Source organism: Salvelinus sp. IW2-2015, linkage group LG23, assembly GCF_002910315.2.
Source record: "Salvelinus sp. IW2-2015 linkage group LG23, ASM291031v2, whole genome shotgun sequence".
Lineage (NCBI taxonomy): Eukaryota > Metazoa > Chordata > Actinopteri > Salmoniformes > Salmonidae > Salvelinus > Salvelinus sp. IW2-2015.
This window is the reverse complement of record NC_036863.1, coordinates 21,933,057-21,958,925: the sequence shown is the minus strand read 5'-3', so window position 1 is coordinate 21,958,925 and position 25,869 is coordinate 21,933,057. Positions and strand designations below refer to the sequence as shown.

Below are 25,869 nucleotides of genomic sequence, written 5' to 3'. Positions count from 1 at the left end.
ACAATGCAGTTCAAGAAATAGTGTTAAGAATATATTTAYTAAATAAACTAAAGTAAAATATAACATTTAAAAAAAGTAACACAATCAAATAACAATAACGAGGCTATATACAGGGGGTACCGGTAACGAGTCAATGTGCGGAGGTACAGGTTAGTCGAGGTAATTTGTACATGTAGGCAGGGGTAAAGTGACTATGCATACTGTAGATAGTAAACAGCGAGTAGGAGCAGAGTAAAAACAAAGGGGAGGGGGGTCAATGTAAATAGTCCAGGTGGCCATTTGATTAACTGTTCAGCAGTCTCATGGCTTGGAGGTAGAAGATATGTTAACTTCTTTGGGATAGGGGGCGGTATTTTGACGTCCGGATGAAAAGAGTGCCCAAAGTAAACTGCCTGCTACTCAGGCCCAGAAGGATATGCATATAATTGGTAGATTTGGATAGAAAACACTCTAAAGTTTCTAAAACTGTTAAAATAATGTCTGTGAGTATAACAGAACTGAAATGGTAGGCGAAACCCCGAGGACAAAACATAAAAAATAAAATAAAAAGATTTTAGCATACCACTGATTTCAATGCCTGGCACTTTTATAATAGGGCGAAATCGTCCCCAATTGCAGTTCCTAGGGCTTCCACTAGATGTCAACAGTCTTTAGAAAGAGTTTCAGGCTGGTAATTTGGAAAAATGAGGGAGAAGTTGTAGTTTTTCTAAGTGGCTCCCATTTTGGCTGTAGTGTTTCCAAGCGCATGGCCCGAGAGAGCGCGTTCTTTTTGTTTATCTCCGGTAAACACAATAACGATTCTCCATCTTAATTTTATTTGTTTATTTGCGTATTAGGGTACCTAAAGATTGATTATAAACGTTGATTGACTTGTTTGGATAAGTTTATTGGTAATGTTTGGGATTCATTTTGTATGCATTTTGACGGAGGGAAACCGAGTGGATTATTGACTGAAGCGCGCCAGCTAAACTGAGTTTTTATGGATATAAAGAAGGAATTTATCGAACAAAAGTACCATTTGTAATGTAACTGAGACCTTTTGGAGTGCCAACAGAAGAAGATCTTCAAAGGTAGGGCATATATTATATCGCTATTTCTGACTTTCGTGTTGCAACTCCCTGGTTGAAAATGATTTGTTATGCATGTGTGTGCTGGACACTGTCCTCAGATAATCGCATGGTTTGCTTTCGCCGTAAAGCATTTTTGAAAACTGACACCTTGGCTGGATTAACAACAAGTTAAGCTTTATTTTGATGTATTGTACTTGTGATTTCATGAAAGTTTAATATTTATAGTAATTTAATTTGAATTTGGCGCTCTGCCATTTCACCGGATGTTTACCAGGTGGGACGCTGCCGTCCCACCTATCCCAAAGAAGTTTTAAGGAACCGTTTGGTCCTAGACTTAGTGCTCCGGTACCGCTTGACGTGTGGTAGCAGAGAGAACAGTCTATGGCTTGGGTGACTGGAGTCTTTGACAATATTTTGGGCCTTCCTCTGACACCACCTAGTATTTAGGTCCTGGATGGCAGGAGCTTGGCCCCAGTGATATACTGGACCGTACACACTACCCTCTGTAGCGCCTTATGGTCAGATGCCGAGCAGTTGCCATACCAGGCGGTGATGCAACCGGTCAGGATGCTCTCGATGGTGCAGCTGTAAAACATTTTGAGTATCTGGGGACCCATGCCAAATCTTTTCAGTCTTCTGAGGGAGAAAAGGTGTTGTCGTGCCCTCTTCATGACTGTCTTGGTGTGTTAGATAGTTCATTGGTGTTGTGGACACCAAGGAACTTGAAACTCTCGACCCGCTCCACTACAGCCCCGTCGATATGAATGGGGGCGTGTTCGGCCCTCCTTTTCCTGTAGTCCATGATCAGCTCCTTTGTCTTGCTCACATTGAGGGAGAGGTTGTTGTCCTGGCACCACACTGCCAGGTCTCTGACCTCCTCCCTATTGGCTGTCCCATCATTGTCGGTGATCAGGCCTACCACTGTTGTGTCGTCAGCAAACCTAAYGATGGTGTTGGAGTCGTGCTTGGCCATGCAGTCATTGCTGAACAGGGAGTACAGGAGGGGACAAAGCATGCACCCCTGAGGGGCCCTATCTTACCAAATCATGCCAAGTCTTATGTCATGTTCTTAAGGTTCTGCAATATGACTGCTGGTTAGGGCTGTCCTTTAAAAGACTGGGTACTATATGTAGCCTACGACAGCGATTCTCAAAGTGGGGTATTGAGGTATTGCAGGGGGTCCGCGGCCAGTTCAAAACAATGTATAATATATATATATATATATATATATATATTTATATACACAGTTGAAGTCGGAAGTTTACATACACCATACACCAAGTATGTAAACTTCTGACCCACTGGAATTGTGATACAGTGAATTATAAGTGAAATCATCTGTCTGTAAACAATTGTTGGAAAAATTACTTGTGTCATGCACAAAGTAGATGTCCTAACCGACTTGCCAAAACTATAGTTTGTTGACAAGAAATTTGTGGAGTGGTTAAAAAACTAGTTTTAATGACTCCAACCTAAGTGTATGTAGACTTCTGACTTCAACTGTATATATATATATACATATATATATATATATATATATATATATATATATATATATACACAAAGTGTTGGTCCCATGTTTCATGAGCTGAAATAAAAGATCCCAGAAATGTTACATATGCACAAAAAGCTTATTTCTCTCAAATTTGTTCACATCCCTGTTAGTGAGCATTTCTCCTTTGCCAAGATAATCCATCCACCTGACAGGTATGACATATCAAGAAGCTGATTTAACAGCATGATCATTACACAGGTCCACCTTTTGCTGGGGACATAAAAGGCCACTCTAAAATGCCACAAATGTCTCAAGTTTTGAGGGACCGTGCAATTGTCATGCTGACTGCAGGAATGTTCACTAGAGCTGTTTCCAGATAATTTAATGTTAATTTCTCTACCATAAGCCGTCTCCAATGTAGTTTTAGAGAATTTGGCAGTACATCCAACAGGCCTCAACACAGCACACGCCAGCCCAGGTCCTCCATATCAAGCTTCTTCACTTGGGGGATCGTCTGAGACCAGACACCTGGACAGCTGATGAAACTGAGGAGTACTTCTGTCTGTACTAAAACTCATTCTGATTGGCTGGGCCTGGCTTCTCGTGGGTGGGCCTACGCCCACCTAGGCCCACCCATGGCTGCACCCCTGCCCAGTCATGTGAAATCCATAGATTAGGGCCTAATTTATTTATTTCAATTAACTGATTTCTTTATATGAACTGTAACTCAGTAAAATCGTTGAAATTGCTGCCGGGGCGGCAGGTAGCCTAGTGGTTAGAGCGTTGGGCCAGTAACTGAAAGGTTGCTAGATCGAATCCCCAAGCTGACAAGGTAAAAATCTGTCGTTCTCCTCTGAACAAGGCATTTAACTCACTTTTCCTAGGCTGTCATTGTAAATAAGAATTTGTTCTTAACTGACTTGCCTAGTTAAATGAAGGTAAAAAATGTTTTGCATTTATATTTTTGTTCAGTATACATATATATATATATATATATATATATACACTGCTCAAAAAAATAAAGGGAACACTTAAACAACACAATGTAACTCCAAGTCAATCACACTTCTGTGAAATCAAACTGTCCACTTAGGAAGCAACACTGATTGACAATAAATTTCACATGCTGTTGTGCAAATGGAATAGACAAAAGGTGGAAATTATAGGCAATTAGCAAGACACCCCCAATAAAGGAGTGGTTCTGCAGGTGGTGACCACAGACCACTTCTCAGTTCCTATGCTTCCTGGCTGATGTTTTGGTCACTTTTGAATGCTGGCGGTGCTTTCACTCTAGTGGTAGCATGAGACGGAGTCTACAACCCACACAAGTGGCTCAGGTGGGGAAAAGCGCTCTTATGTTTTTAATTGGTTGATGTATAGTCTTTCCAACTTTTCTGATGGACAGCACAACACAAGTCTAGCCATAGCATATTATTAGCCCTGAATGCTGATTGGCTGACATCCGTGGTATATCAGACCGTATACCACAGGTATTACAAAACATTTTTGTTTTACGTTGGTAACCAGTTTATAATAGCAATAAGGAACCTCGGGTTTGTGGTATACAGTATGGCCAATATACCACGGCTAATGGCTTTATCCAGGCACTCCTCGTTGCGTCACGCATAAGAACAGCAATTAGCCATGGTATATTGGCGATATACCACACCCCCTAAGGCCTTATTGCTTAATTATCCAGGGCCACTCTGCTGAGCCATGGAACTCTAGAGCAGCACATAAAAAACCTGTGGTAAATTGATTGGATATGATTTGGAAAGGCACACACCTGTCTATATAAGGTCCCACAGTTGACAGTGCATGTCAGAGGAAAAACCAAGCCATGAGGTCGAAGGAATTGTCCATAGAGCTCCGAGCTCAGGACCTCAGACTGGGGTGAAGGTTCACCTTCCAACAGGACAACGACCCTAAGCACACAGCCAAGACAAAGCAGGAGTGGCTTCGGGACAAGTCTTTAAATGGCCTTGAGTGGCCCAGCCAGAACCCAGACTTGAACCTGATCGAACATCTCTGGAGAGACCTGAAAATAGCTGTGCAGCAACGCTCCCCATCCAACCTGATAGAGCTTAAGAGGATTGTGGTGGAAATGTAATAATCATTACATACTATACTGTTTAATTAGACATACATGCTATTTTTACTTTGAGAATTGTCCATTGTTATATGCTAGTGTTTTTGCTGATACAGGCTTGTCTTGTGTAACTTAGTCATAAATCTGAGCATACAGATTTATGAGCTGCTTGGGTGCGACCACAGTATGTGACCTCCTGTGTTTACAATCGGCAGGAATTTAACTATGTGGGAAGTGCAGGAACAGAGAGTGTTGGCGATATCATCTATCTTGATCTACACAGACGAGCTAAATTACTTTTTACATCTCTGTACCCAGTGCCTGTTTCTGCACGTCTGCTAACTGTCAAAAAGGATGTACTTTCTATAAAAGAAGAGAGACAGCTCTGTTCGTTGAGCTTTCAACTCTGACTATTCTTAGTGATGGTTGATTGCTTAATTTTTGCAAATCTAATATGTTTCCTATAGAGTTTCTCTGACAGGATCTGCAGAGAAGAATGGGAGAAACTCCCCAAATACAGGTGTGCCAAGCTTGTAGCGTCATACCCAAGAAGACTCAAGGCTGAAATCGCTGCCAAAGTTGCTTCAACAAATTACTGAGTAAAGGGTCTGAATTCTTAGGTAAATGTGATTGTTTTCTTCTAAAAACCTGTATTTGCTTTGTCATTATTGGTTATTGTGTGTAGATTGATGAGGTAAAAATAAGGCTGTATCGTAACAAAATGTGGAAAAAGTCAATGGGTCTGAATATTGGGTCCGAATGCAGTGTGTGTGTATGTGTATATATATATATATATATATCTCAGCAGTTTAAAATAATTTTGCCAAAGGGATCCGTGGAATAAGTTTAGAGGTTGAAATATTATTAATCTACAATTTATGTTGTAAACCCTGGGCCACATGGGCCTGGTAGGCTATTGGTATCCACAGGGCTTCACCAATTTTTCAACTTAATAATTATTGTATTATGTTCTTGTAATTTGCTTTAAAAAATATATATTACAACATTGCATTGTAATCTAAAGGTAGAATCTGTATAGCCTCAAAACATTGGTAAAAACACTATACTTTTAATATCTTGGATGGTCAGTGTTTGCATCCATAGTTCTGTCTATGAATTGGAGAGCGGTTCAATTTTCTCTAGGCCCATCCCTCAGCTTTATACCAAAACAGAGGCGGGGTGTACGCTTTGTTATTGTTTCAATTAAGGACTCTAGCTTTAAGCTTTAGAATTGCAAGAGATTAGCTTAAAAGCTGTAACAACAAAAATCTCTCTGCCTCGTGACACAATGAACGTGCAGAACTGTAGGAAATTAGCTTGAAAACTGCTAAAAGTTCTCTCGGATGCCAAGAGGTGGGCCTTTAAAGTGTTCCTTCCCAGGGCCCGAGACTTGGTTCGTTCTGCCATGCACTGCCAAAGTCATAGTAAAACTTATTGTATGCTATTCATATATATATATTTTTTTATCTTACTCGAGTTATGAGGGGATACCTGATTAATTTGATATCACAAAAGGGGTCCCGTCCCCAAAAAGTTTGAGAACCCCTGGCCTACTGTACATCACTGTGGCTGAGGAGAGGTGAAGACCCAACTCTAGTAGACCAGCATTTTTCTGCATAGAAAAGTCTTGGGCGGGCCGCCTAAGTTTTTTTTTTCTTGGGACGCCTAAGTTCAAACAGTAAAAAGAAAACTGTAAACCTAAACTACTAATACCAGATAGAAAGTATGTAGAAAAGATAATGGACCTATATATATTATTTATAAGATCACCTTTGAGAACTTACAATCACCAAATTAAACGCTACACAGTCAGGGAGAATCTATTTTTTAATTTTTTATTATGCATTCAAGAGTATTTTTGTCCTAGCATGGGCCCCCATTGATTTTGATATAATGTTTAAGTCACTCAGATAGCATAAGTGTCACGTCTACTCCCGTATGCTGCTCGTGTTTCTTGTTTTGTGCCATGTTCGTTTATTTATTAAATTCACTCCCTGTACTCGCTTCCTGATTATTAGCGTAGACATTACAATAAGCCTTGGCCAAATGTGTAGAATTGCAGGAAACCTGCTTTAAAACAGCTACATTTTGTCACTGCGGTCAACAAGAGGGCTGACGCTCGGTCAACGCTCGGTCAGCACCGCTCCATTGGTCACGCCCATGGCCATGCCCCACCACGCCCACCACCTAAGCCCCATTTTGATCCAGAAAAAGGCTGGCACTGGCCTGAGGAACAGCAGATCTGGGTTCAAATACTAGTTGAAATCTATCAAAAACATTGAGCATTTGCTTTAAACAAGGCACACCTGTTAATTGAAATGCATTCCAGGTGACTACCTCATGAAGCTGGTTGAGAGAATGCCAAGAGTGTGCATAGCTGTCATCAAGGCAAAGGGTGCCTACATTGAAGAATCTCAAATTAAAATATATTTTGATTTGTTCACTTCTCTGCGCTACGGATCCCTTTAGCGGGATCATTTTCCTAAACAACTGCTGAATTGCAGGGCGCAAAATATTACAAAAAATATTTATAATCATGCAATCACAAGTGAAATATACCAAAACACAGCTTAGCTTGTTGTTAATCCACCTATCGTGTCAGATTTTGAAGATATGATTTGCAGCGAAAGCAATCCAAGCTTTTGTGAGTGTATCGATCAATGCTACAACAGCTAGCCCCAAATTAGCATGGTCACGAAAGTCAGAAAAGCAATAAAATTAATCGCTTACCTTTGATAATCTTCGGATGTTTGCACTCACGAGACTCCCAGTTACACAATAAATGTTCTTTTTGTTCGATAAATATTACTTTTATAACAAAAAAACGCCATTCGCGTTATGTTCAGAAAACCAAAACCTGGTTCCGTTCGACGAAAATTCCAAAAAGTATCCGTAATGTTCGTAGAAACATGTCAAATGTTTTTTATAATCAATCGTCAGGTTGATTTTAACATACATAATCGATAATATTTCAACCAGACCGTAACCTATTCAATAAAAGAGAGAAAGAAAATGGAGAGCTACCCCTCTCGCGCGCAGGAACTAATCAAAGGACACCTGACTACTTTTGAAAAATCTCGCTAATTTTTCAAAATAAAAGCCTGAAACTATGTCTAAAGCCTGGTCACAGCCTGAGGAAGCCATTGGAAAAGGAATCTGGTTGATACMCCTTTAAATGGAAGAAAGACTGGCAAGGAAACGCAGATAAAAAATATAAAAAATCACTTCACTTCACTTTTAGATTTCCTCAGGTTTTCACCTGCAGAATCAGTTTTGTTATACTCACAGACAATATTTTGACAGTTTTGGAAACTTTGGAGTGTTTTCTATCCTAATCTGTAAATTATATGCATATTCTACGATCTGGACCTGAGAAATAGTCCATTTACCGTGGGAACGTTATTTAAAAGAAATAGAAAATCTGACCCCTAGCGTCAAGAGGTTAAACACTTTTGTGGTTACTACATGATTCCATATGTGTTATTTCATAGTTTTGATGTCTTCACTATCCCCGTTATTCTACAATGTAGAAAATAGTAAAATAAAGAAAAACCCTGAAATGAGTAGGTGTGTCCAAACTTTTGACTGGTACTGTATATTATTCATATTATTTTTGGACAATATTATATCGATATTTGACTMTATCTTCTTTTTAAATAGTGAGCCAACATGTTTTGAGCACTTTTACTTCCCCTCATGCTCTCTCGTCTCTTTGCAGCAGACATATAGTTAGCAACATCAAATTGCAATACATATAGAATCGTGAGAATCGCAAAACACATATCGTATTGGAACCGAAGCATGGTGATAATATCGGATTGTGAGGTCCCTGGCAAATCCCACTCTTGGTGCACACTGTGCCGCCGTGACAGTCTCATCACTTCTGCATTCCTTCTGGATTTGTACTGTAGCTATATTCCTTTTCCTCAGCAGTATTTGTCCCCTCCTCCACTGGAAAATATGAACTCAATGAACCTAGATCTTGTCTCAGTGTTTTGTGATGCAGCCTAGTTCCATCAGTGTATTGCATCATTCTCTCTCTCTCTCTCTCTCTCTCCTCTCTCTCACATCATTCTGGTCAGAGCCTCTAGCTCCAACACCTCAGTGGCACTTAGGTGGTTCTTCCTTACTGTTTTTTCCCCCACTTTCCCCCCTCAACCTTCCCCACAGAGAGCACTTCAGAGCAGACATGGGTTGAAATAGTATTTTAAAAGTTTCAAATTAGTTGAGTGTTTGCTTGAGTGGTTTTGGGACTATTTCGTTGGTTCCATTGCACCAGGCAGGCTCAATCAAGCACAGCTAAAGCACTTGAAAGAAAAAAATACTATTTGAACCCAGGTCTGAGCGACTTCAGAGAGAGATAGAGAGCACATGCAGAGTTGCAGACATAGTAATCCCGTCTGCTGAAGCCACAGCAGTGTGAAAGGATGTGTCTGCCTTAGGGCCAACAGACACACAGGGCCAGGCTAGGTACTCCACAGGGTGAACACAGAGAACAGGGTCATGTTCATTAGGCACCAAACCCAAAGAAAACGGTCTGAAACGGGGAAATCACCACATCATCAGATAGGCTAGATGCAATGTTTTATCCACTTAGATCCCAATGGAAAATCAAAAGTCAGTGGAAAAGTCCTGTGGGTCAGACAAACTGCTCCCAATGAATTAGTGATAAGCAGATGAGCTGCGGGGTGAACTGACTCATCAAATACCCTACCTGCACTGCAGGTACTTCAACATGCAGACACAGGGATTTTTTTTCAGGGACTGAATACGCATTTTGTTTAGGTCATGAGTATGCAGATTTCCCCAAACAGCTAAAACTAACATTGATCGTCACCTGTGAGAGATGTTGTGCCAAGAATAAGATCATGTCTTATGCAGTTTTGGCATACAGTAAAAGGTATGACAAAAGTGTCAAAACTACAACACCTACAGTATATATCGCATTTGTTGGACCTTTGCTTCTCAACTAAAACCCTAGCTTTTTATTGAAATCAAAACCAAATAGGCTTTTCAAAATCAAAACAAACTTGATGTTAAGAAGCTGGATGATGGAAAGAGAGAGACAGAGAAAGTGAGAGAAAAAGAAAGACAGAGTGAGTGAGTAAAATAACGTGAAGTCACCCCTTACTGGTCTGACCCACTTCAAAGCCTTGCTTTGCTGTGTGAAAACTACTCACTATGAACAAACTGAACATCAGACTGGCTAACCGCCTAGAACCCACAGTTACAAGAGGGGGGAGTTGGGTGGGCATGTCACTCCAGTGGCACCACAGTCACAGTCTCACAGATACTATGGGTGGCGGGCTGAGGCCAGGCAGAGAGACAAAACTATTCACAATCCACTGACTGAGCCCATAGCCTGGTCCCAGRTCTGTTTGTGTTGTCTTGCCAATTACTATGGTCGATTGGACTTTTGGCATGAAAATGACCATAGGAATTGGCAAGACAGCACAAAAAGATCTGGGACCAGGCCACTGAGCCTCATCTAAAACCACAGGAATGCGGAGCCAGAGCAGGGAAAAGACTCACAAACTCTCTACAGTGTCAGCTCCAGTCCTTTGAAACATGATTGAGCATGTTGTGCCAAGAATAAGATCATGTCTTATGCAGTTTTGGCATACAGTGAAAGGTATGACAAAAGGGTCCGAATTACTACACCTACAGTATATTGCATTTGTTGAACCTTTGCTTCTCAACTAAAACCATAGCTTTTTATTGAAATCAAAACCAAATAAGCTTTTCAATATCAAAGCAAACATGATGTTGAGAAGCTCAAGTGATAAATTGATGGAAAGAGAGAAAAAGAGAAAAAGAGAAAGGGACTTTCACAATCCATCCACATTGCCGCTGGGTCTATTCCTGAGCATTGACACTGACATAACAGACAGCTGAAAAGACACTGATTTGTTTGTCAAGACAATCCACGGGTGATTCAGGTGAAATTTCTTTATGGAAGGGTGACATCCCTTTTCTGATAGCTCGAAGAGATACAGAGCATTCAGAAAGTATTCAGATCCCTTGACTTTTTCCACATTTTGTTATGTTACAGTCTTATTTTAAAATGTGACTCGTTTCAGGAAACTAGGCATATGTCGCGGGTCACTACCTCACAGGAGAGCCATTTGAACGTAAATGTTTTTTTTATTTTTATATAAACGATTTTTTGCAGAAATACCTTCTGGAACATGTGAACTTTCATGTGCCTTAATAACAGACTTGTATGCCATCTGTAAATATGAATAACTTCTTAAACTACGAGCCTAGTTGGTTTAGCCACAGAAAAATGCAGCACCCTTCCCTCTAGCCATGATTGGCTCAGATAATGAGTGGGCTGGACATGCCGAGAGATGAGTTCGAATTGGTCTACCATATAGCACACTTCTGTCTATTTGAGCTGGTCAGTATGTGTAGGTAATCCTGTCTAACGCGGCTTTTTAAAAATAAATGTATCTCGTAGTAGAATTGTATAAGTGTTGCTCTCCACTTTCTGGAGGACCGAGTTTTGAAAACAGTGGAATTAGAGCATGATAGGTAAGGAGATGGAGAAAACACCTGTCTCCGGATTACATCTTTAAACTAAGGGCAACCATGGCATTCGTGACAGGGAGAGGTGTCCATCCATGATGTATACAGGTAAGATAGTCTAGCTAGGTACACTTTCAGATATTACACATTTCTAATTTTGACAGTTTTCATTTCAAGTTAAAGTGTACTGTTAGCTAGCTAGCTAATGTTAGCTGGCTGGCTCGTTACCTGTATGATCTTATTATTCATATCTCAGAGCCATTTGCTAGTTTTAACCTAATATTAGCTAGCTAACATTGAACCTGATTGGGTGCCTCCCGGGTGGCGCAGTGCATCGCAGCGCTAGCTGTGCCACCAGAGACTCTGGGTTCGTTCCCAGGCTCTGTCGCAGCCGGCCGCGACCGGGAGGTCCGTGGGGCGACGCACAATTGGCCTAGCGTCGTCCGGGTTAGGGAGGGTTTGGCCGGTAGGGATATCCTTGTCTCACCGCACACTAGCGACTCCTGCGGCGGGCCAGGCGCAGTGCATGCTAACCAAGGTCGCCAGGTGCATGGTGTTTCCTCCGACACATTGGTGCGGCTGGCTTCCGGGTTGGATGCGCGCTGTGTTAAGAAGCAGTGCGGCTTGGTTGGGTTGTGTTTCGGAGGACGCATGGCTTTCGACCTTCGTCTCTCCCGAGCCCGTACGGGAGTTGTAGCGATGAGACAAGATAGTAACAATTGGATACCATGAAATTGGGGAGAAAAGGGGGTAAAATTCAAAATAAATAAAAACATTGAACCTGATTGGTTTTCTACCTGCAGATTCATGCAGGGTAGTAAAGTTATGAGTTGGGATTATGGTTCATTGTTTACCTAGCTAGATAGCTACATGTCTTAACAAAAGACTCCACTATGCAAGTAACCATTTCATTAGAATGTCACTGTGACAACTGCTAACAAATAAAAATGGTAAAACATTAAAAAAGTTATCCTTTTTAGATAAAACTGTACTAAATATAATCACATCACCAAATAATTGATTAAAACATTCTATTCTGCAATGAATGTCTACAGCAGCCTCAACGGCACTCTGTAGAGTAGCACTATGGTGTAGCCGAAGGACAGCTAGCTTCCGTTGTCCTATGTGTACATTGACTTCAATACAAAACCCAGGAGACTCATGGTTCTCACCCCCTTCCTTAGACTTACACTGCAATTATGACAACTTCCAGAGGACGTCCTCTAACGTATCAGAGCTCTTAACTGACATGTTGTCCACCCAATCAAAGGATCAGAGAATAAATCTAGTACTGAAAGCATAAGATACAGCTAGCTAGCACTGCAGTACATAAAATGTGCTGAGTAGTTGACTCAAAGAGARAGAAAGACAATAGTTGAACAGTTTTGAACAAATTAATTTCTTACAAAATGAACACGAAGCAAGAGAGCGAGAGAGACATTGCCATTCTTTTCACTTTCAGTTTCACTTACTTAGCTAGCAAATACAGCTAGCTAGTTTAGCCTACTCAAACACCCTGCTCAAACAGAGGGATGCTATGTTAGCTAGCTGGCTATGGCTATCCAACACAACACTGGAACTCTTCTAAGTCAAGGTAAGCTTTTGGTTTTACTAATTTATTGCCACAGGGGCCCGCCGACTTAACCTCTCTGGGATCGCCAGTGAAATTGCAGGGTGCCAAATTCAAAACAACAGAAATCTCATAATTAACATTTCTCAAACATACAAGTATTTTACACCATTTTAAAAAGATACACTTCTCGTTAATCCAACCAAAGTGTCCGATTTCAAAAAGGCTTTTCGGTGAAAGCAGAACATATCATTATGTTAGGTCAGCAACTAGTCACAGAAAGCATTCAGCCATTTTCCAACCAAAGAGAGGTGTCACAAAAAGCAGAAATATAGATAAAATGAATCACTAACCTTTGACGATCTTCATCAGATGACACTCCCAGGACACAATACATGTATGTTTTGTTCGATAAAGTTCATATTTATATCCAAAAACCTCTTTACATTGGCACCATGTTCAGAAATGCCTCCAAAACAAATTGCAGAGAGCCAMATCAAATAACAGAAATACTCATCATAAACTTTGATGAAAGATACATGTTTTACATAGAATTAAAGACAAACTTGTTCTTAATGCAACCGCTGTGTCAGATTCCAAAAAAGCTTTACGGCAAAAGCACAATATTCAATAATCTGAGTACAGCGTTCAGCCACCAAAGCAAGCCATACAGTTACCCGCCAAATTGTGGAGTCAACAAAAGTCAGAAATAGCATTATAAATCTTCACTTACATTTCCTGATCTTCGTCAGAATGCACTCCCAGGACTCCCACTTCCACAATAAATGTTTGTTTTGTTCGATTACGTCCATATTTATGTCCAAATAGCTCCGTTTTGTTTGCGCGTTTAGTTCACTATTCCAAAGGCACAATGAGCGAGCTCAAAATCCAGACGAAAAGTCAAAAGAGTTCCATTACAGTTTGTAGAAACATGTCAAACGATGGTTACAATCAATCCTTASGGTCTTTTTATAATTAATCTTCAATAATATTCCAACTGGACAATAGCGTATTCATTACAGAGGAAAAGGAAGGAAGGGCGCGCCCGCGCAGTAAACAACTCATTGGCCTCAGCCTAGTCCACTTGTTGAAACAGCTCTTATTCAACCCCCTTCCACAATAGAAGCCTCAAACAACTTTCTAAAGACTGTTGCTATCTGCTGGAAGCCCTGGGAAGTGCAATCTGGCCCCATAGACACAGCATATTGGATAGGCAATCACTTAAATGAAACTACAAACCTCAGATTTCCCACTTCCTGGTTGGATTTGTCTCAGGTTTTTGCCTGCCATATGAGTTCTGTTATACTCACAGACATTATTTTAACAGTTTTGGAAACTTTAGAGTGTTTTCTATCCAAATATACTACTTATATGCATATCATAACTTCTGGGCCTGGGTAACAAGCAGTTTACTCTGGGCACCTTATTCATCCAAGCTACTCAATACTGCCCCCCTTTCCCAAAGAAGTTAAAGTGCTAAACTGCTTACTGACTGGACACTGTAATGTTACTGCATGATTGTATTAGGTTTACTAACGCATTAGTTCTATTAGCTATGTTGGCTATGACGTTACTTTAGCTAATATGGTGACAGCGATGTAGGCTGTGTGTAGCAGTTATGTTATGGTTTGACTTGGAAAGGTGTTTTCGCCTGGTCACATACAGCTGATGTGTTGTGCACTGATGTCCACAAGCGACAAAGGGAAAAGATGATAGGAGGAGAGCACATAGATGTGAGAAGGAATAAAACGTGGCTGTTATGAAAGTGAACTGTTTACGCGTGATATGGGGTGTATTCATTCCGCCGATTCTATTTAAAAACGTTTCTTAAACGGAACAAAACGGGGATAAACATACCTGAATTTATTCAATAGAAACTCTCGTTTGCAACTGTTAGACTAACGATTACACCCTATATCAGCTAGATGCAGGCAAGAGTGTGCAAGGCGGTATTGAATGTGTCACTGTCTGTCCATGTGTCAGTGACTGTCACTTAAAATGTTTCTCTCGACCTGTGTGCACCTAGTTGTAAACTTTCATTCATAGTCTAGGTTGTGGCAACCTCATGATGGGTATTGGGAAAATTTGAGTAGTAGCCTAAACCTATCGCTGTTACATTGAACAGGGTGAATGGAATTTGAATAACAGTCATTCAATATGCTGTAATAGAAATAAGGCCATGCTCACTAAAAAAATGATCGTCCCCTCTCATCTTAAACAGCTCTGACTGCCACTGTCTGCTACAGTGAAACCAGTGGTCCGGACTGACCAGGGCCATTGTACCACTAAAGCTCTGCTGACATGCTGTCATTAACACACAGCTAATCAAAGGATTCAACCACATATTGATGGAGCCTTACGGTGCTGTACAAGGCTAAATAAAGTTGGCTGTCATGTCAAATGCATTCTGCCTGTGTGATTTATAGACCTACAGTATGTTCTTTCAAAGCAAGTTGGGCAACCCGACTAGATTTCTACCCATTAACATCTCACAGAGAACTTTAGCTTTAAGATGCAGGCCAGGCACAGCAGCACAGCACACTACTCCTATCACTGAAGGCCAGGGCCAGACCGATCCTCCTCAGCTCCCTATCGAATCCTATCCATCACAAGCAGAGCAACGCCAAATATACCCTTACATACTGTACACTGGCCCATCTTTGGCAAACATGACAAACTGGGCTGGACTGGGGGGGTTGTGTAGGAAAATCTGATAATAAGTCCATTATTGTCACTGGCTTTACCTGCTTGCCGTTGGCAATAACAATTAGAATGTAGGATTACTCTGTAATTTATCAAATGTGTAACATCATTATGTTTATAGAAGATTGTCTATTGCAGCTCAGGGCACATTGAACAAAGGTACTTGAAAGTAGGCTAGGGTGACCCTTTATTTCCCACAATTATGCAGCATTAAGCATCACTGAAGGTCTCTGTTCAAATAATGACACAGAAATGTTAAGATATGTAAATGATGAAGATGGTTGGATATCAAAAAAAGGATGACCTTAGAAACTCCGTACCAATCAAAAGGACACCAACTGAGACAGGGGTCTGGGGCCCCTCCCTCTTTGTTAGCTCCTCGTCTCCCCCTTCAAGCCAAGGTCAGTGGAATATTCTAGCTGAATTATTTCACACTAGATCCAAAGATGACACCATGATCGTCCTGCTGGAACTGCATCATGCCACGCACCACCACTCATACATCTTCTAGGAATTGACTGAGCCCAAAGTGCAGCCACTCATAGATTAAATGACAGACACCCTCATCGCCCCCCCTCCAGCTTGTCCTAAACTCCCGCCTGTGCCACACATCACAGTCACACTGAAACCAGTCTTGTCTAAAGTCTCAGTGCACAGTCCTGTGTGGTCCTATTTGGTAAATTTAGCACTATACTCTCACTGTACAGTAAAGGTCCATTTATATTGGAACAGCATGGGACGATTAAGTACTGCCGTCATTTTTATGTGAATTACAGTTCAGAGTCTGACCGCAAGTGTGATGCCTTTTTACCTGCTTGTTGGCCCGTGATAGGAAATGTACAAAGCATCGTTCCAACACTGATGTATTAAAATGTTGCTTTAGTCGCATTGGATAAATGTATCTGCTAAGTGAATTATAGCCTACTGTAGCTATTATATTAGTTCGAGTGCACTGTATGACATCTGTGGGTGCAACCACAAACTAGGCCTAAAACATGGCCAACTGCTGTAACATGGCAGGGCAAAGCAGGAAAAACTAAGGCATCAATCTTTGTTTAAATCTATTATCGTCTATTATCGAGCGTTGGACTAGTAATCGAAAGGTTGCAAGTTCAAATCCCCGAGCTGACAAGGTACAAATCTGTCGTTCTGCCCCTGAACAGGCAGTTAACCCACTGTTCCTAGGCCGTCATTGAAAATAAGAATTTGTTCTTAACTGACTTGCCTAGTTAAATAAAGGTAAAATAAAATAAAATATCATTCTTAACATTCAACCAATCAAACTTACTGACAGTCTAAGTTATAAATCAATTAAGTTCTATACAAAACACCCAAAGGGGACTGGAGAACAACAAAACACACCCATCAACACGCCTGTGGCACGACTAGGCTATTGCTCTAACCTAAATATAGCCCAAGGCACTTTGCTTTTATGTGACAGTCAAAGAGCTCCTGAATGTGAACGACCACAGAGCAGGGCTGGCACAGGCATACAATTGATGACCATGAATGCATAGCGAATCTTCTTAATGAAGTCACTGAAACATAAGGTCTCAACCTACTATCATAGGATTCATTATATTGAAACACCTTGGTAATTACTATAGCATTATGCAAGGTAAGAGGTCACCACAGTCCTACTGTAGCTAGATCAGCTGAATATCAGTTTCAATCTGAGAATGGATTGTTTAATGTCAGTAATGGCCTGGCACCTGCTTCTTGAAGCCAAGTTGCTCCTATTCCATCTCCCCATTCCTGCAGGCAGCCCTTGGCGACCACACATCTCCATCCATCTCATTATCGTTTCCTTTTCTGTTTTCTACTATTTTTCTACCCTCTCAGTGACACTGGCCTCTACTGCTGTCACATTCCCCCTAAGTTTCAACTCTACTCATTCAGGCTTTTGTTACACAGGAACTGGCCAACCAGATAATATAGAAACATTAGCCATGGGATTAGATAGGGATTCATCTATGTTAATAGACGGGTGTGTTGTTTAGCAATGAAACCGATGCGTGCAGATCTTCAGGACAAAACATATTGGGTTGGTTTAGAATTATAGAATTACTGACAACATGTAAACTATATGTTGTCTTCAAATACATTTTATAAGCACTTGTTATTTCTCAAAGACATAGTTGCGAATCCACGGCAGGTAGCCTGGTGGTTAGAGCATTGGGCCAGTAACTGAAAGGTTGCTAGATCGAATCCCCAAGCTGACAAGGTAAAAATCTGCTGTTCTGAACATGGCAGTTAACCCACTGTTCCTAGGCTGTCATTGTAAATAAGAATTTGTTCTTAACTGACTTTCCTGGTTAAATAAAAACAAGCCACCTATGACTCCCCACATGGCAGCTTCGTGTCATTGTTGCTAGCTATCTGACAGTTCAGAATCCCTTCTACCCATGCAATGTGTGCGCATCCTTTTTGACGTTGTTAGGAAACCTGTCTAACTACCTGTGTCTTGTCTGCTATCAAAGAACATAGCTATCTTGGGATATGTAGCCTACATTGTACTCATCACCTCATTTTCCCCATGTAGAAAAAGAGCACAAAATGGTGATGGACACTTAGTTACAAGCCCCCGTTTCAGTGAGCGCATACCCTGCTTGGCACTGTTACAGCCAGTCCCCAGTGTGGGCATGGCAGAGGGGGTACAATGCCAGCTTTGTGCCCCCCTTTCCCCTTAAGCTCAAACACAGACAATGCTCAGAGGCCTCATACAAGTGATGCAGTCTGTCCGAGAGAGGGGGCGTTGAAAGCTTGTCGCTCCTTCTTCACCTTCCAGCTTCCACACAATCTGACATCTTTCCCTCAGTTCTTGGCCAAACATTGGAGATGGCCTGTGGTTGCAAAAGTGTCAGTGGAATCTTGTGTAAAGCCAAGCATATTCTAATAAAGAACAAATAGCCTATTGCTTAATGTCTTTTTATCACCCGTGATTTCCAATATCAGAAACCTGAAATTCAAAAGGTTGCTGAATGGGTGGCAGGTAGCCTAGCAGTTAAGAGCATTGGGCCAGTAACTGAAAGGTCACTAGTTCGAATCCCTCACATCTGGTGATGTGCCCTTGAGCAAGGCACTTAGCCCTAGTTGCTATGGGTAAGAGTGTCTGCTAAAATATGAAAATTAATAGTAAAGCAATTTTCTCTGTGGTCAAGAAAGGTGTCAGAGTTTGTCAACCTTCCAAACAATGGTGACCCTGTAGAATAATAAGATGTCTTAACATTGGAGTAACTTTTTGTAGTCTAAATAATGGAACAAATTCAAACTTTTAATAGTGGACAAACTCTTCCTTATCAATGGAAAAGAGTAAGTCTGGTCTATAGGTTGCAATGGCACGCCGTCACTGCTCTAATCTCTGATTGATCTAGAGAAACTAAGTGGCTGTGGTGTTTTGCAGAAGTCAAGGACAGGGGCCCATAGAGCCCCACAGTGGAGGTGTCATAATACCTATAAAACCTAGCGGTCAAACAGGGAAATGGTTCCAATCGTTTATACGTTTTTACACCATTCATTTTTCCCATTGGAGATTTTAGAAACACTACAATAAAATAAGAGCTGCGTTTCGTGTAGGCTTATCCTGGCGTGATATTTTGATAACCATGTAAATCTCTCTTGGACAAGGTGACTCGTTTTTAAAAAATATATATTTTTGGGGACTTTTACACCTTTTTCTCGATACAGTTTTGTCCCAGCACTGAAACTCCTCTACGGACTCAGGAGAGGCAAAGGTCGAGAGCCACGCGTCCTCCGAAACACAACCCTGCCACGACTGTCGTCTTGGAAATGACAGGCCCAAGGTGCAGCGTGGTACGTGTACATTTCTTTTAATGTTATAAATGTCGCCAACAAAACAAGAAATACAAAAAACGAACGTGAAGCTTACTAGGGCTATACAGGCCACTAACAAAGTCAACTACCCACAACTAAGGTGGAAAAACAGGCTGCTTAAGTATGATTCCAAATCAGAGACAACGATAGACAGCTGTCCCTGATTGAGAACCATACCCGGCCAAAACATAGAAACAGAAAACATAAAAATAAAGAAACTAGAATGCCCACCCTAGTCATACCCTGGCCTAACCAAAATAGAGAATAAAAGCCTCTCTATGGCCAGGGCGTGACAAAGCCGCACTGCTTCTTGACACACTACTCGCTTAACTAAGTAGCCAGCCACACCAATGTGCATGGACAAGGTGACTTTTATTAATATATTCGTCTCTATTTAATCTCATATTTGAAAATGCTAATTAGCTTCAAAGTAGACATCTTGGAAGACCACAAATCCCTGCAAGCTCCTGCACGTCATCTCTATCTGAAACCTTTGCTAAACAGGTATTGTGCCAATTTAAAACTTGCACAAGACAATTCACAGAACTGTCAAATGAAAGACATTTTGGCAATTTATTCATTACTACATTTAGCTAACATTAGACAGTTAATCCAGAGATTCTTACCTTTGCCTCGATTTGGCATTCTCGTCCAGATAGCAGCTAATTAGCATTTATTGTTTTGCAGGTAAATACAGGCAAATATATTGATAAAAGTCACCTTGTCCTACTGAGATTTACATGGTTATCAAAACAATTGGAACCATTTCCCTATTTGACAGCTAGGTTTTATATTTATTACGAGTCATATGGTGGTACAGAATTCTGGCCAAAGCTGGAGCAATTAACGATTGACAGGACATGAAGCCAGGTGATCAGCAAATGGGTGGAGGGCTAAAGAAGCCAGTTGCCCAATCTGTGTGTGTGTGTGTGTGTGTGTGTGTGTGTGTGTGTGTGTGTGTGTGTGTGTGTGTGTGTGTGTGTGTGTGTGTGTGTGTTTGTGCTCCAGAGGCACTGTACTACTATGGCTGACCCTGTAAAACAACACATTTCACTGCACATATCTGGTGTATGTGACAATAAAATATTTATATTCACTTGTTTTAGAAGACAACTTTTGTCAGTAATGCAATGTTGACAAGACATGCCACTTCTATTTCTCAATCTTAGGAAAGAGAGAATGAGAATGTGTATTTAAGTGATAATTCCAGAGAAGCCGCTGTTTGGAGGATATATTGTCACGGGTGTTGTTAGGCCCGAGATGAAGTTGAGTAATGAATAAATTAGCAACAAAAGAAGGTTTAAACAAATCTCTGCTGTTGAAAACTAAATGTTAGTCTAAAAGAAATGTGAGATAATGTCTAGATGCTTTTTATAGTGGAGATCAAGTTTATAATTTGCCTGGCTGGGCTGACGAGACAGTGAATTACGCAGTTAGACTGAAGAGAGTAAATAAGCATTTTAACTTCATAGATTTAGGCGGTGGTAACTTGTGGAATAGACACCGTCTGGAAGGCAGTTTTAACCAATTAGGATTCAGGATTAGACCCATCCGTTGTATAAAACGGAATAATAGTGATTAGATATGTAGCTAGCTAGCTAATAACTGGGAAATTAATTTAAAATTTTCTTAAAATGGTACATGAAGGTTTCTAAAAAATAAATTGTAAATTGTGTTTAAAAGGTTACATTTATTTCAATTGGTTAGGCCAAAGTAAATCAGAAATGTATTATTTTATTCTGAATTCTAAAGCAGGCAAACCTATTGCAGACTAGAATCGGCTGGCTAAAGCTAGCTACTGTGTATCTCTAATACAGTGAGAAAAAATGGCTATAGCTAGCCACTGCCAGTTAGCTGCACACTGGTCTTTTGGCGCATTTCAGCCATCAGAGGAACTGTCAGTTCGCTACTTTGAGTGATTGCGACAGTTCTCACTTTTACATTGTTTAATGTTTACTCACCTCTATCTTGTCAACATTCCTGGCACATCCCACAACCTTCATGCCGTGTTGGACAAGTGCCCGTGCAACAGCCGCTCCAATCCCGACCGAGGCTCCAGTCACGAGAGCTACTCTGCCTTTCCACCGCTCCATTTCAATTGATTATTTGGCTATTACAAAGACTAGCTAGCTAGTTTTCAAAACGGTCGTAGTAGAACGACAGATTTCGTTTACCTATGTCTGTTGAACAGTCACAATAGACATAACAGTTACTTGTTTATATGAGGCGGTCTGTTACACGGTTCAACCCTCCCTTATATTGTTTTCGTAGCATCCAGGAAAAGGCATAGTGCGGAAACCACAATCCCTGCGCTCGGGATTAAATATTAAATGACAAACATTGCGCTATGTGTTTGGTTGACGTCCCCTTCCGCTTGTTTATTTTAGCGCTTTTACTTTCGCAGACCTGAAACCGCTGCATTGCTGGGCCCTCATTGCAGAATTTATGAGCAATAAAGAAAGACATTTATGTTCAATGAGTTTATTGGTTATTATATGTACTCTAGGAGACAATGTCATACATTTCCTTCAAAATGTATTGACTTTGGTCAATAATTGATTTAGGCTAAATGCAAAACGTATCTACCCAGTCAAAATGTAATGTACCCGTCCGGTAAACCATTTGTAAGCAATAATCAAATATTATCTCAATGATAATAACAAACACAAGGACAATGTAGATTTAAAATATATTTGTTTTCCTATTTAAATTAGTATAATTTAATAATGCTGTAATAAATGCACCATATGGGCCATGATTGGTTAGTTGGAACCACAATACAATTATTGCAACGTAAATACAACAAAAGAAATGCAACAATGTGCACAAGTTTAGTTCAGATTGGTCAATTTAAATTGAGACAAGTCACTGTCCTCACTGGACCCTCTGTCTCTTCGGACTCTATATGGACTCTGAGTTTCCCGGGACACTGGCTAATTCCCAGGTCCTCTTCCGGGAGACTGAAGGTACATTTGGGACTAGCACACTGAGAATGCCACTGTCCTCCTCATACTTCCTCTTTTTATTCAGAGGGTTTCCCTCTAGCTGTCAGCAGCCTGGGCTTTTTGAAGGACTGTGCTCCTTTTACAGGTGACCCTAGAGGTGAGGAGACTGTCAGAGTCCTCTGATAATCTTTTCGTCTTTGAGGGTGTGTCCTCTTCTTTGAGGGTGTGTCCTCTGGCTGAAGGCTTCCTGGGCAGCTAGTAGTCGTCGATTCTGTGGCTGTCCTAAGGCAGCCCTTTGGAAAATATTCAGATCCCTTGACTTTTTCCACATTTTGATTACATTTATTAAATCATTTTTTTCTCCTCATCAATCTACAGTCGTGGGCAAAAGTTTTGAGAATGACACAAATATTAATTTTCACAAAGTCTGCTGCTTCAGTTTGTATGATGGCAATTTGCATATACTCCAGAATGTTATGAAGCGTGATCAGATGAATTGCAATTAATTGCAAAGTCCCTCTTTGCCATGCAAATGAACTGAATCCCCCAAAAACATTTCCACTGCATTTCAGCCCTGTGACAAAAGGACCAACTGACATCATGTCAGTGATTCTCTCGTTAACACAGGTGTGAGTGTTGACGAAGACAAGGCTGGAGATCACTCTGTCATGGTGATTGAGTTCAAATACCAGACTGGAAGCTTCAAAAGGAGGGTGGTGCTTGGAATCATTGTTCTTCCTCTGTCAACCATGGTTACCTGCAAGGAAACACATGCCATCATCATTGCGTTGCACAAAAAGGGCTTCACAGGCAAGGATATTGCTGCCAGTAAGATTGCACCTAAATCAACCATTTATTGGATCATCAAGAACTTCAAGGAGAGAGTGGTTCAATTGTTGTGAAAAAGGCTTCAGGGCGCCCAAGAAAGTCCAGCAAGCACCAGGACCGTCTCCTAAAGTTGATTGGGGCACCACCAGTACAGAGCTTGCTCAGGAATGGCAGCAGGCAGGTATGAGTGCATCTGCACGCACAGTGAGGTGAAGACTTTTGGAGAATGGCCTGGTGTCAAGAAGGGCARCCAAGAAGCCACTTCTCTCCAGGAAAAACATCAGGGACAGACTGATATTCTGCAAAAGGTACAGGGATTGGACTGCTGAGGACTGGGGTAAAGTCATTTTCTCTGATGAATCCCCTTTCTGATTGTTGGGGGCATCCAGAAAAAAGCTTGTCCGGAGAAGACAAGGTGAGCGCTACCATCAGTCCTGTGTCATGCTAACAGTAAAGCATCAGGGAGGGGACAGGGGACCATGGTGCTCACCCATAATGATCTCCTGGCCTACAGGGGCCATAATGAGCATGCCTAGCCTGGACCACTGCCTGTTCCATCAATCACATGTATTTTATAAAGCTCTTTTTACATTAGCAGTTGTCACAAATTGCTTATACAGATACTCAGCCTAAAACCCCAAAGAGCAAGCAATGCAGATGTAGAAGCACAGTGGCTAGGAAAAACTCCTTAGAAAGGCAGGAACCTGGAAAAAACCTAGCAATGAACCAGGCTCCAAGGGGTGGCCAGTCCTCTTCTGGCTGTGCCAGGAGGAGATTATTAGAGTACATAACCGTTAAAGCCAGATCGTTCTTCAAGATGTTCAAACGTTTAAAGATGATGAGCAGGGTCAAATAATAATCACAGTGGATTTCAAATCAAATAAAAGTTTACTGGTCGCATACACAGTTAAGCAGATGTTATAGCGGGTGCAGCGAAATGCTTGTGTTACCAGCTCCTAACAATGCAGTGCACAAATAATAATCAAAAACAGAAAAACAAGAAACCACGAATGCCAAGACAAGTCCCGTTAACAACCCAAATAACACTGTATCTGTAATCCAAATGCAATCTATGCGTATATACAGCAAAAATATATACTAAGAATGATATGTACAGCAGTAGATACTGTATTTAACAGTAAGCGATGGCATGAATCCAGTATATAAATACAGGCAGTGTATATAAAAAGTGTAACAAAAATGCACACACACAATCCATGTCTCAATTATCTCAAGGCTTCAAAATCCTTCCTTAACCTGTCTCGTCCCCTTCATCTACACTGACTGAAGTGGATTTAACAGATGACATCAATACGGGATCATAGCTTTCACCTGGATTCACCTGGTCAGCCTATGTCATGGAAAGAGCAGGTGTTCCTAATGTTTTGAATACTCAGTGTATCACAGGAGGTTGGTGTCACCTTAACTGGGGAGGAAAGGCTTCTAGTAATGGCTGGAGAGGAATCGGTAGAATGGTATCAAACACAAGGTTTCTATGTGTTTGATACCATTCCATTTACGCCGTTCCAGTCATTATTATGAGCCGTCCTCCCCTCAGCAGCCTCCACTGCAGTGTGTTTTTGACTTTATGCATGTTTGCATTTGTCTGTCTGTGAAAGGCACAGTCACCCATACCTTATTTTTGCCAACTTATCAACACAACTTGAGTATCTTCAAAGGTCAAATGTACATTTTGTCATGCTTTTCTCTTGTATGTTTTATTGTCTATTAGCAATGCAATATTCATGTGTTTCAGTGTCTATGACTGCCATGTGGAGATTATTAAAAACTTGAACTTGTCTGTCTTTGTCTGTTTTACTAACTCATTTCCCCTCCATATTCCTTCTTTCCTGGATGAAATATTAGCCATGGCTAGCTGTCACAGTCATTCACTGATGAAACTTAGTCTCCCCTTGGTTGCAATAGAATGTAACATCTAAGTGAGTGTGACGGAGGCAAATGGCTAAACTTGTCAAAAATTAAGGATTACAGACAAACCACGTTTCCATCCAGTTATTAGAGTAAAGTCATACCATATTTAAAAAAAATCACAACAGCTATGATGGAAACAGGAAGTTTCGGTACAACTTTATAAATGCTGACAGACAACTTGTTCATTCTACATGGTGGGATCTTTTAGTGTCGGTAAAATTAATTATGCCAGAAATGGCGGTGGAAACGCCTTAATTCGCAAATATTAATATAATAACCATCATATCGACATAAACTTGGAGTAACGCGATGATCCTCCTCCCACTATGACTCTGGAAACCATGCAGTTTATTAGGCTACAGTTTAAATCAATTATGAACTTCACAGGGTAGTGAAAGTGCATTGTGATCTTGATGCCCATTTCCAATTAATATCAAGGGTCTTATTCTGGTGACAGCTGTTTGACAAATAAAAATATTCTTGCTCTTATCAGTAATAATCTCATCATGTGGACTAAGGGTGTCAGTCAAACTCATTCCATGGAGGGCCTAGTGTCTGCGGGTTTTTGTTTTTTCCTTTCAATTAAGACCTAGACAACTAGGTGAGGAGAGTTCTTTACTAATTAGTGACCTTAATTCATCAACCAAAAGCAAGGGAGGAGCAAAAACCCGCAGACACTCGGCCATCTATGGAATAAGTTTGACACATGATGTAGACTATACCCGCACAAAGTACTAGCACTGTATCGGTTGTTGGCTGGAGCTCATGTGCGAAGACCAGAGTAGGCACATTTGCTATTTAAGGCAACAGTTTGTGACAAAATGATCCATAGAGTTGGAAATGCGATGGAAACATATTGAACTTTAGATTTGTAT

General features: G+C 40.9%; 1 protein-coding gene across 1 annotated transcript in view; it reads right to left on the bottom strand.

Moving 5' to 3' along the window:
- Positions 1-21,620, bottom strand: part of LOC111950509 (dehydrogenase/reductase SDR family member 11) — a 31,703-nt gene extending 10,083 nt beyond the window's left edge. Inside the window, exon 1 of the mRNA XM_023968130.2 lies at positions 21,251-21,620. Within this exon, the coding sequence (XP_023823898.1) occupies positions 21,251-21,382 (132 nt within the window). The 5' untranslated portion in view covers positions 21,383-21,620. The remainder of the gene's footprint in view (positions 1-21,250) is intronic.
- Between the last annotated feature and the right edge of the window lie 4,249 nt (positions 21,621-25,869).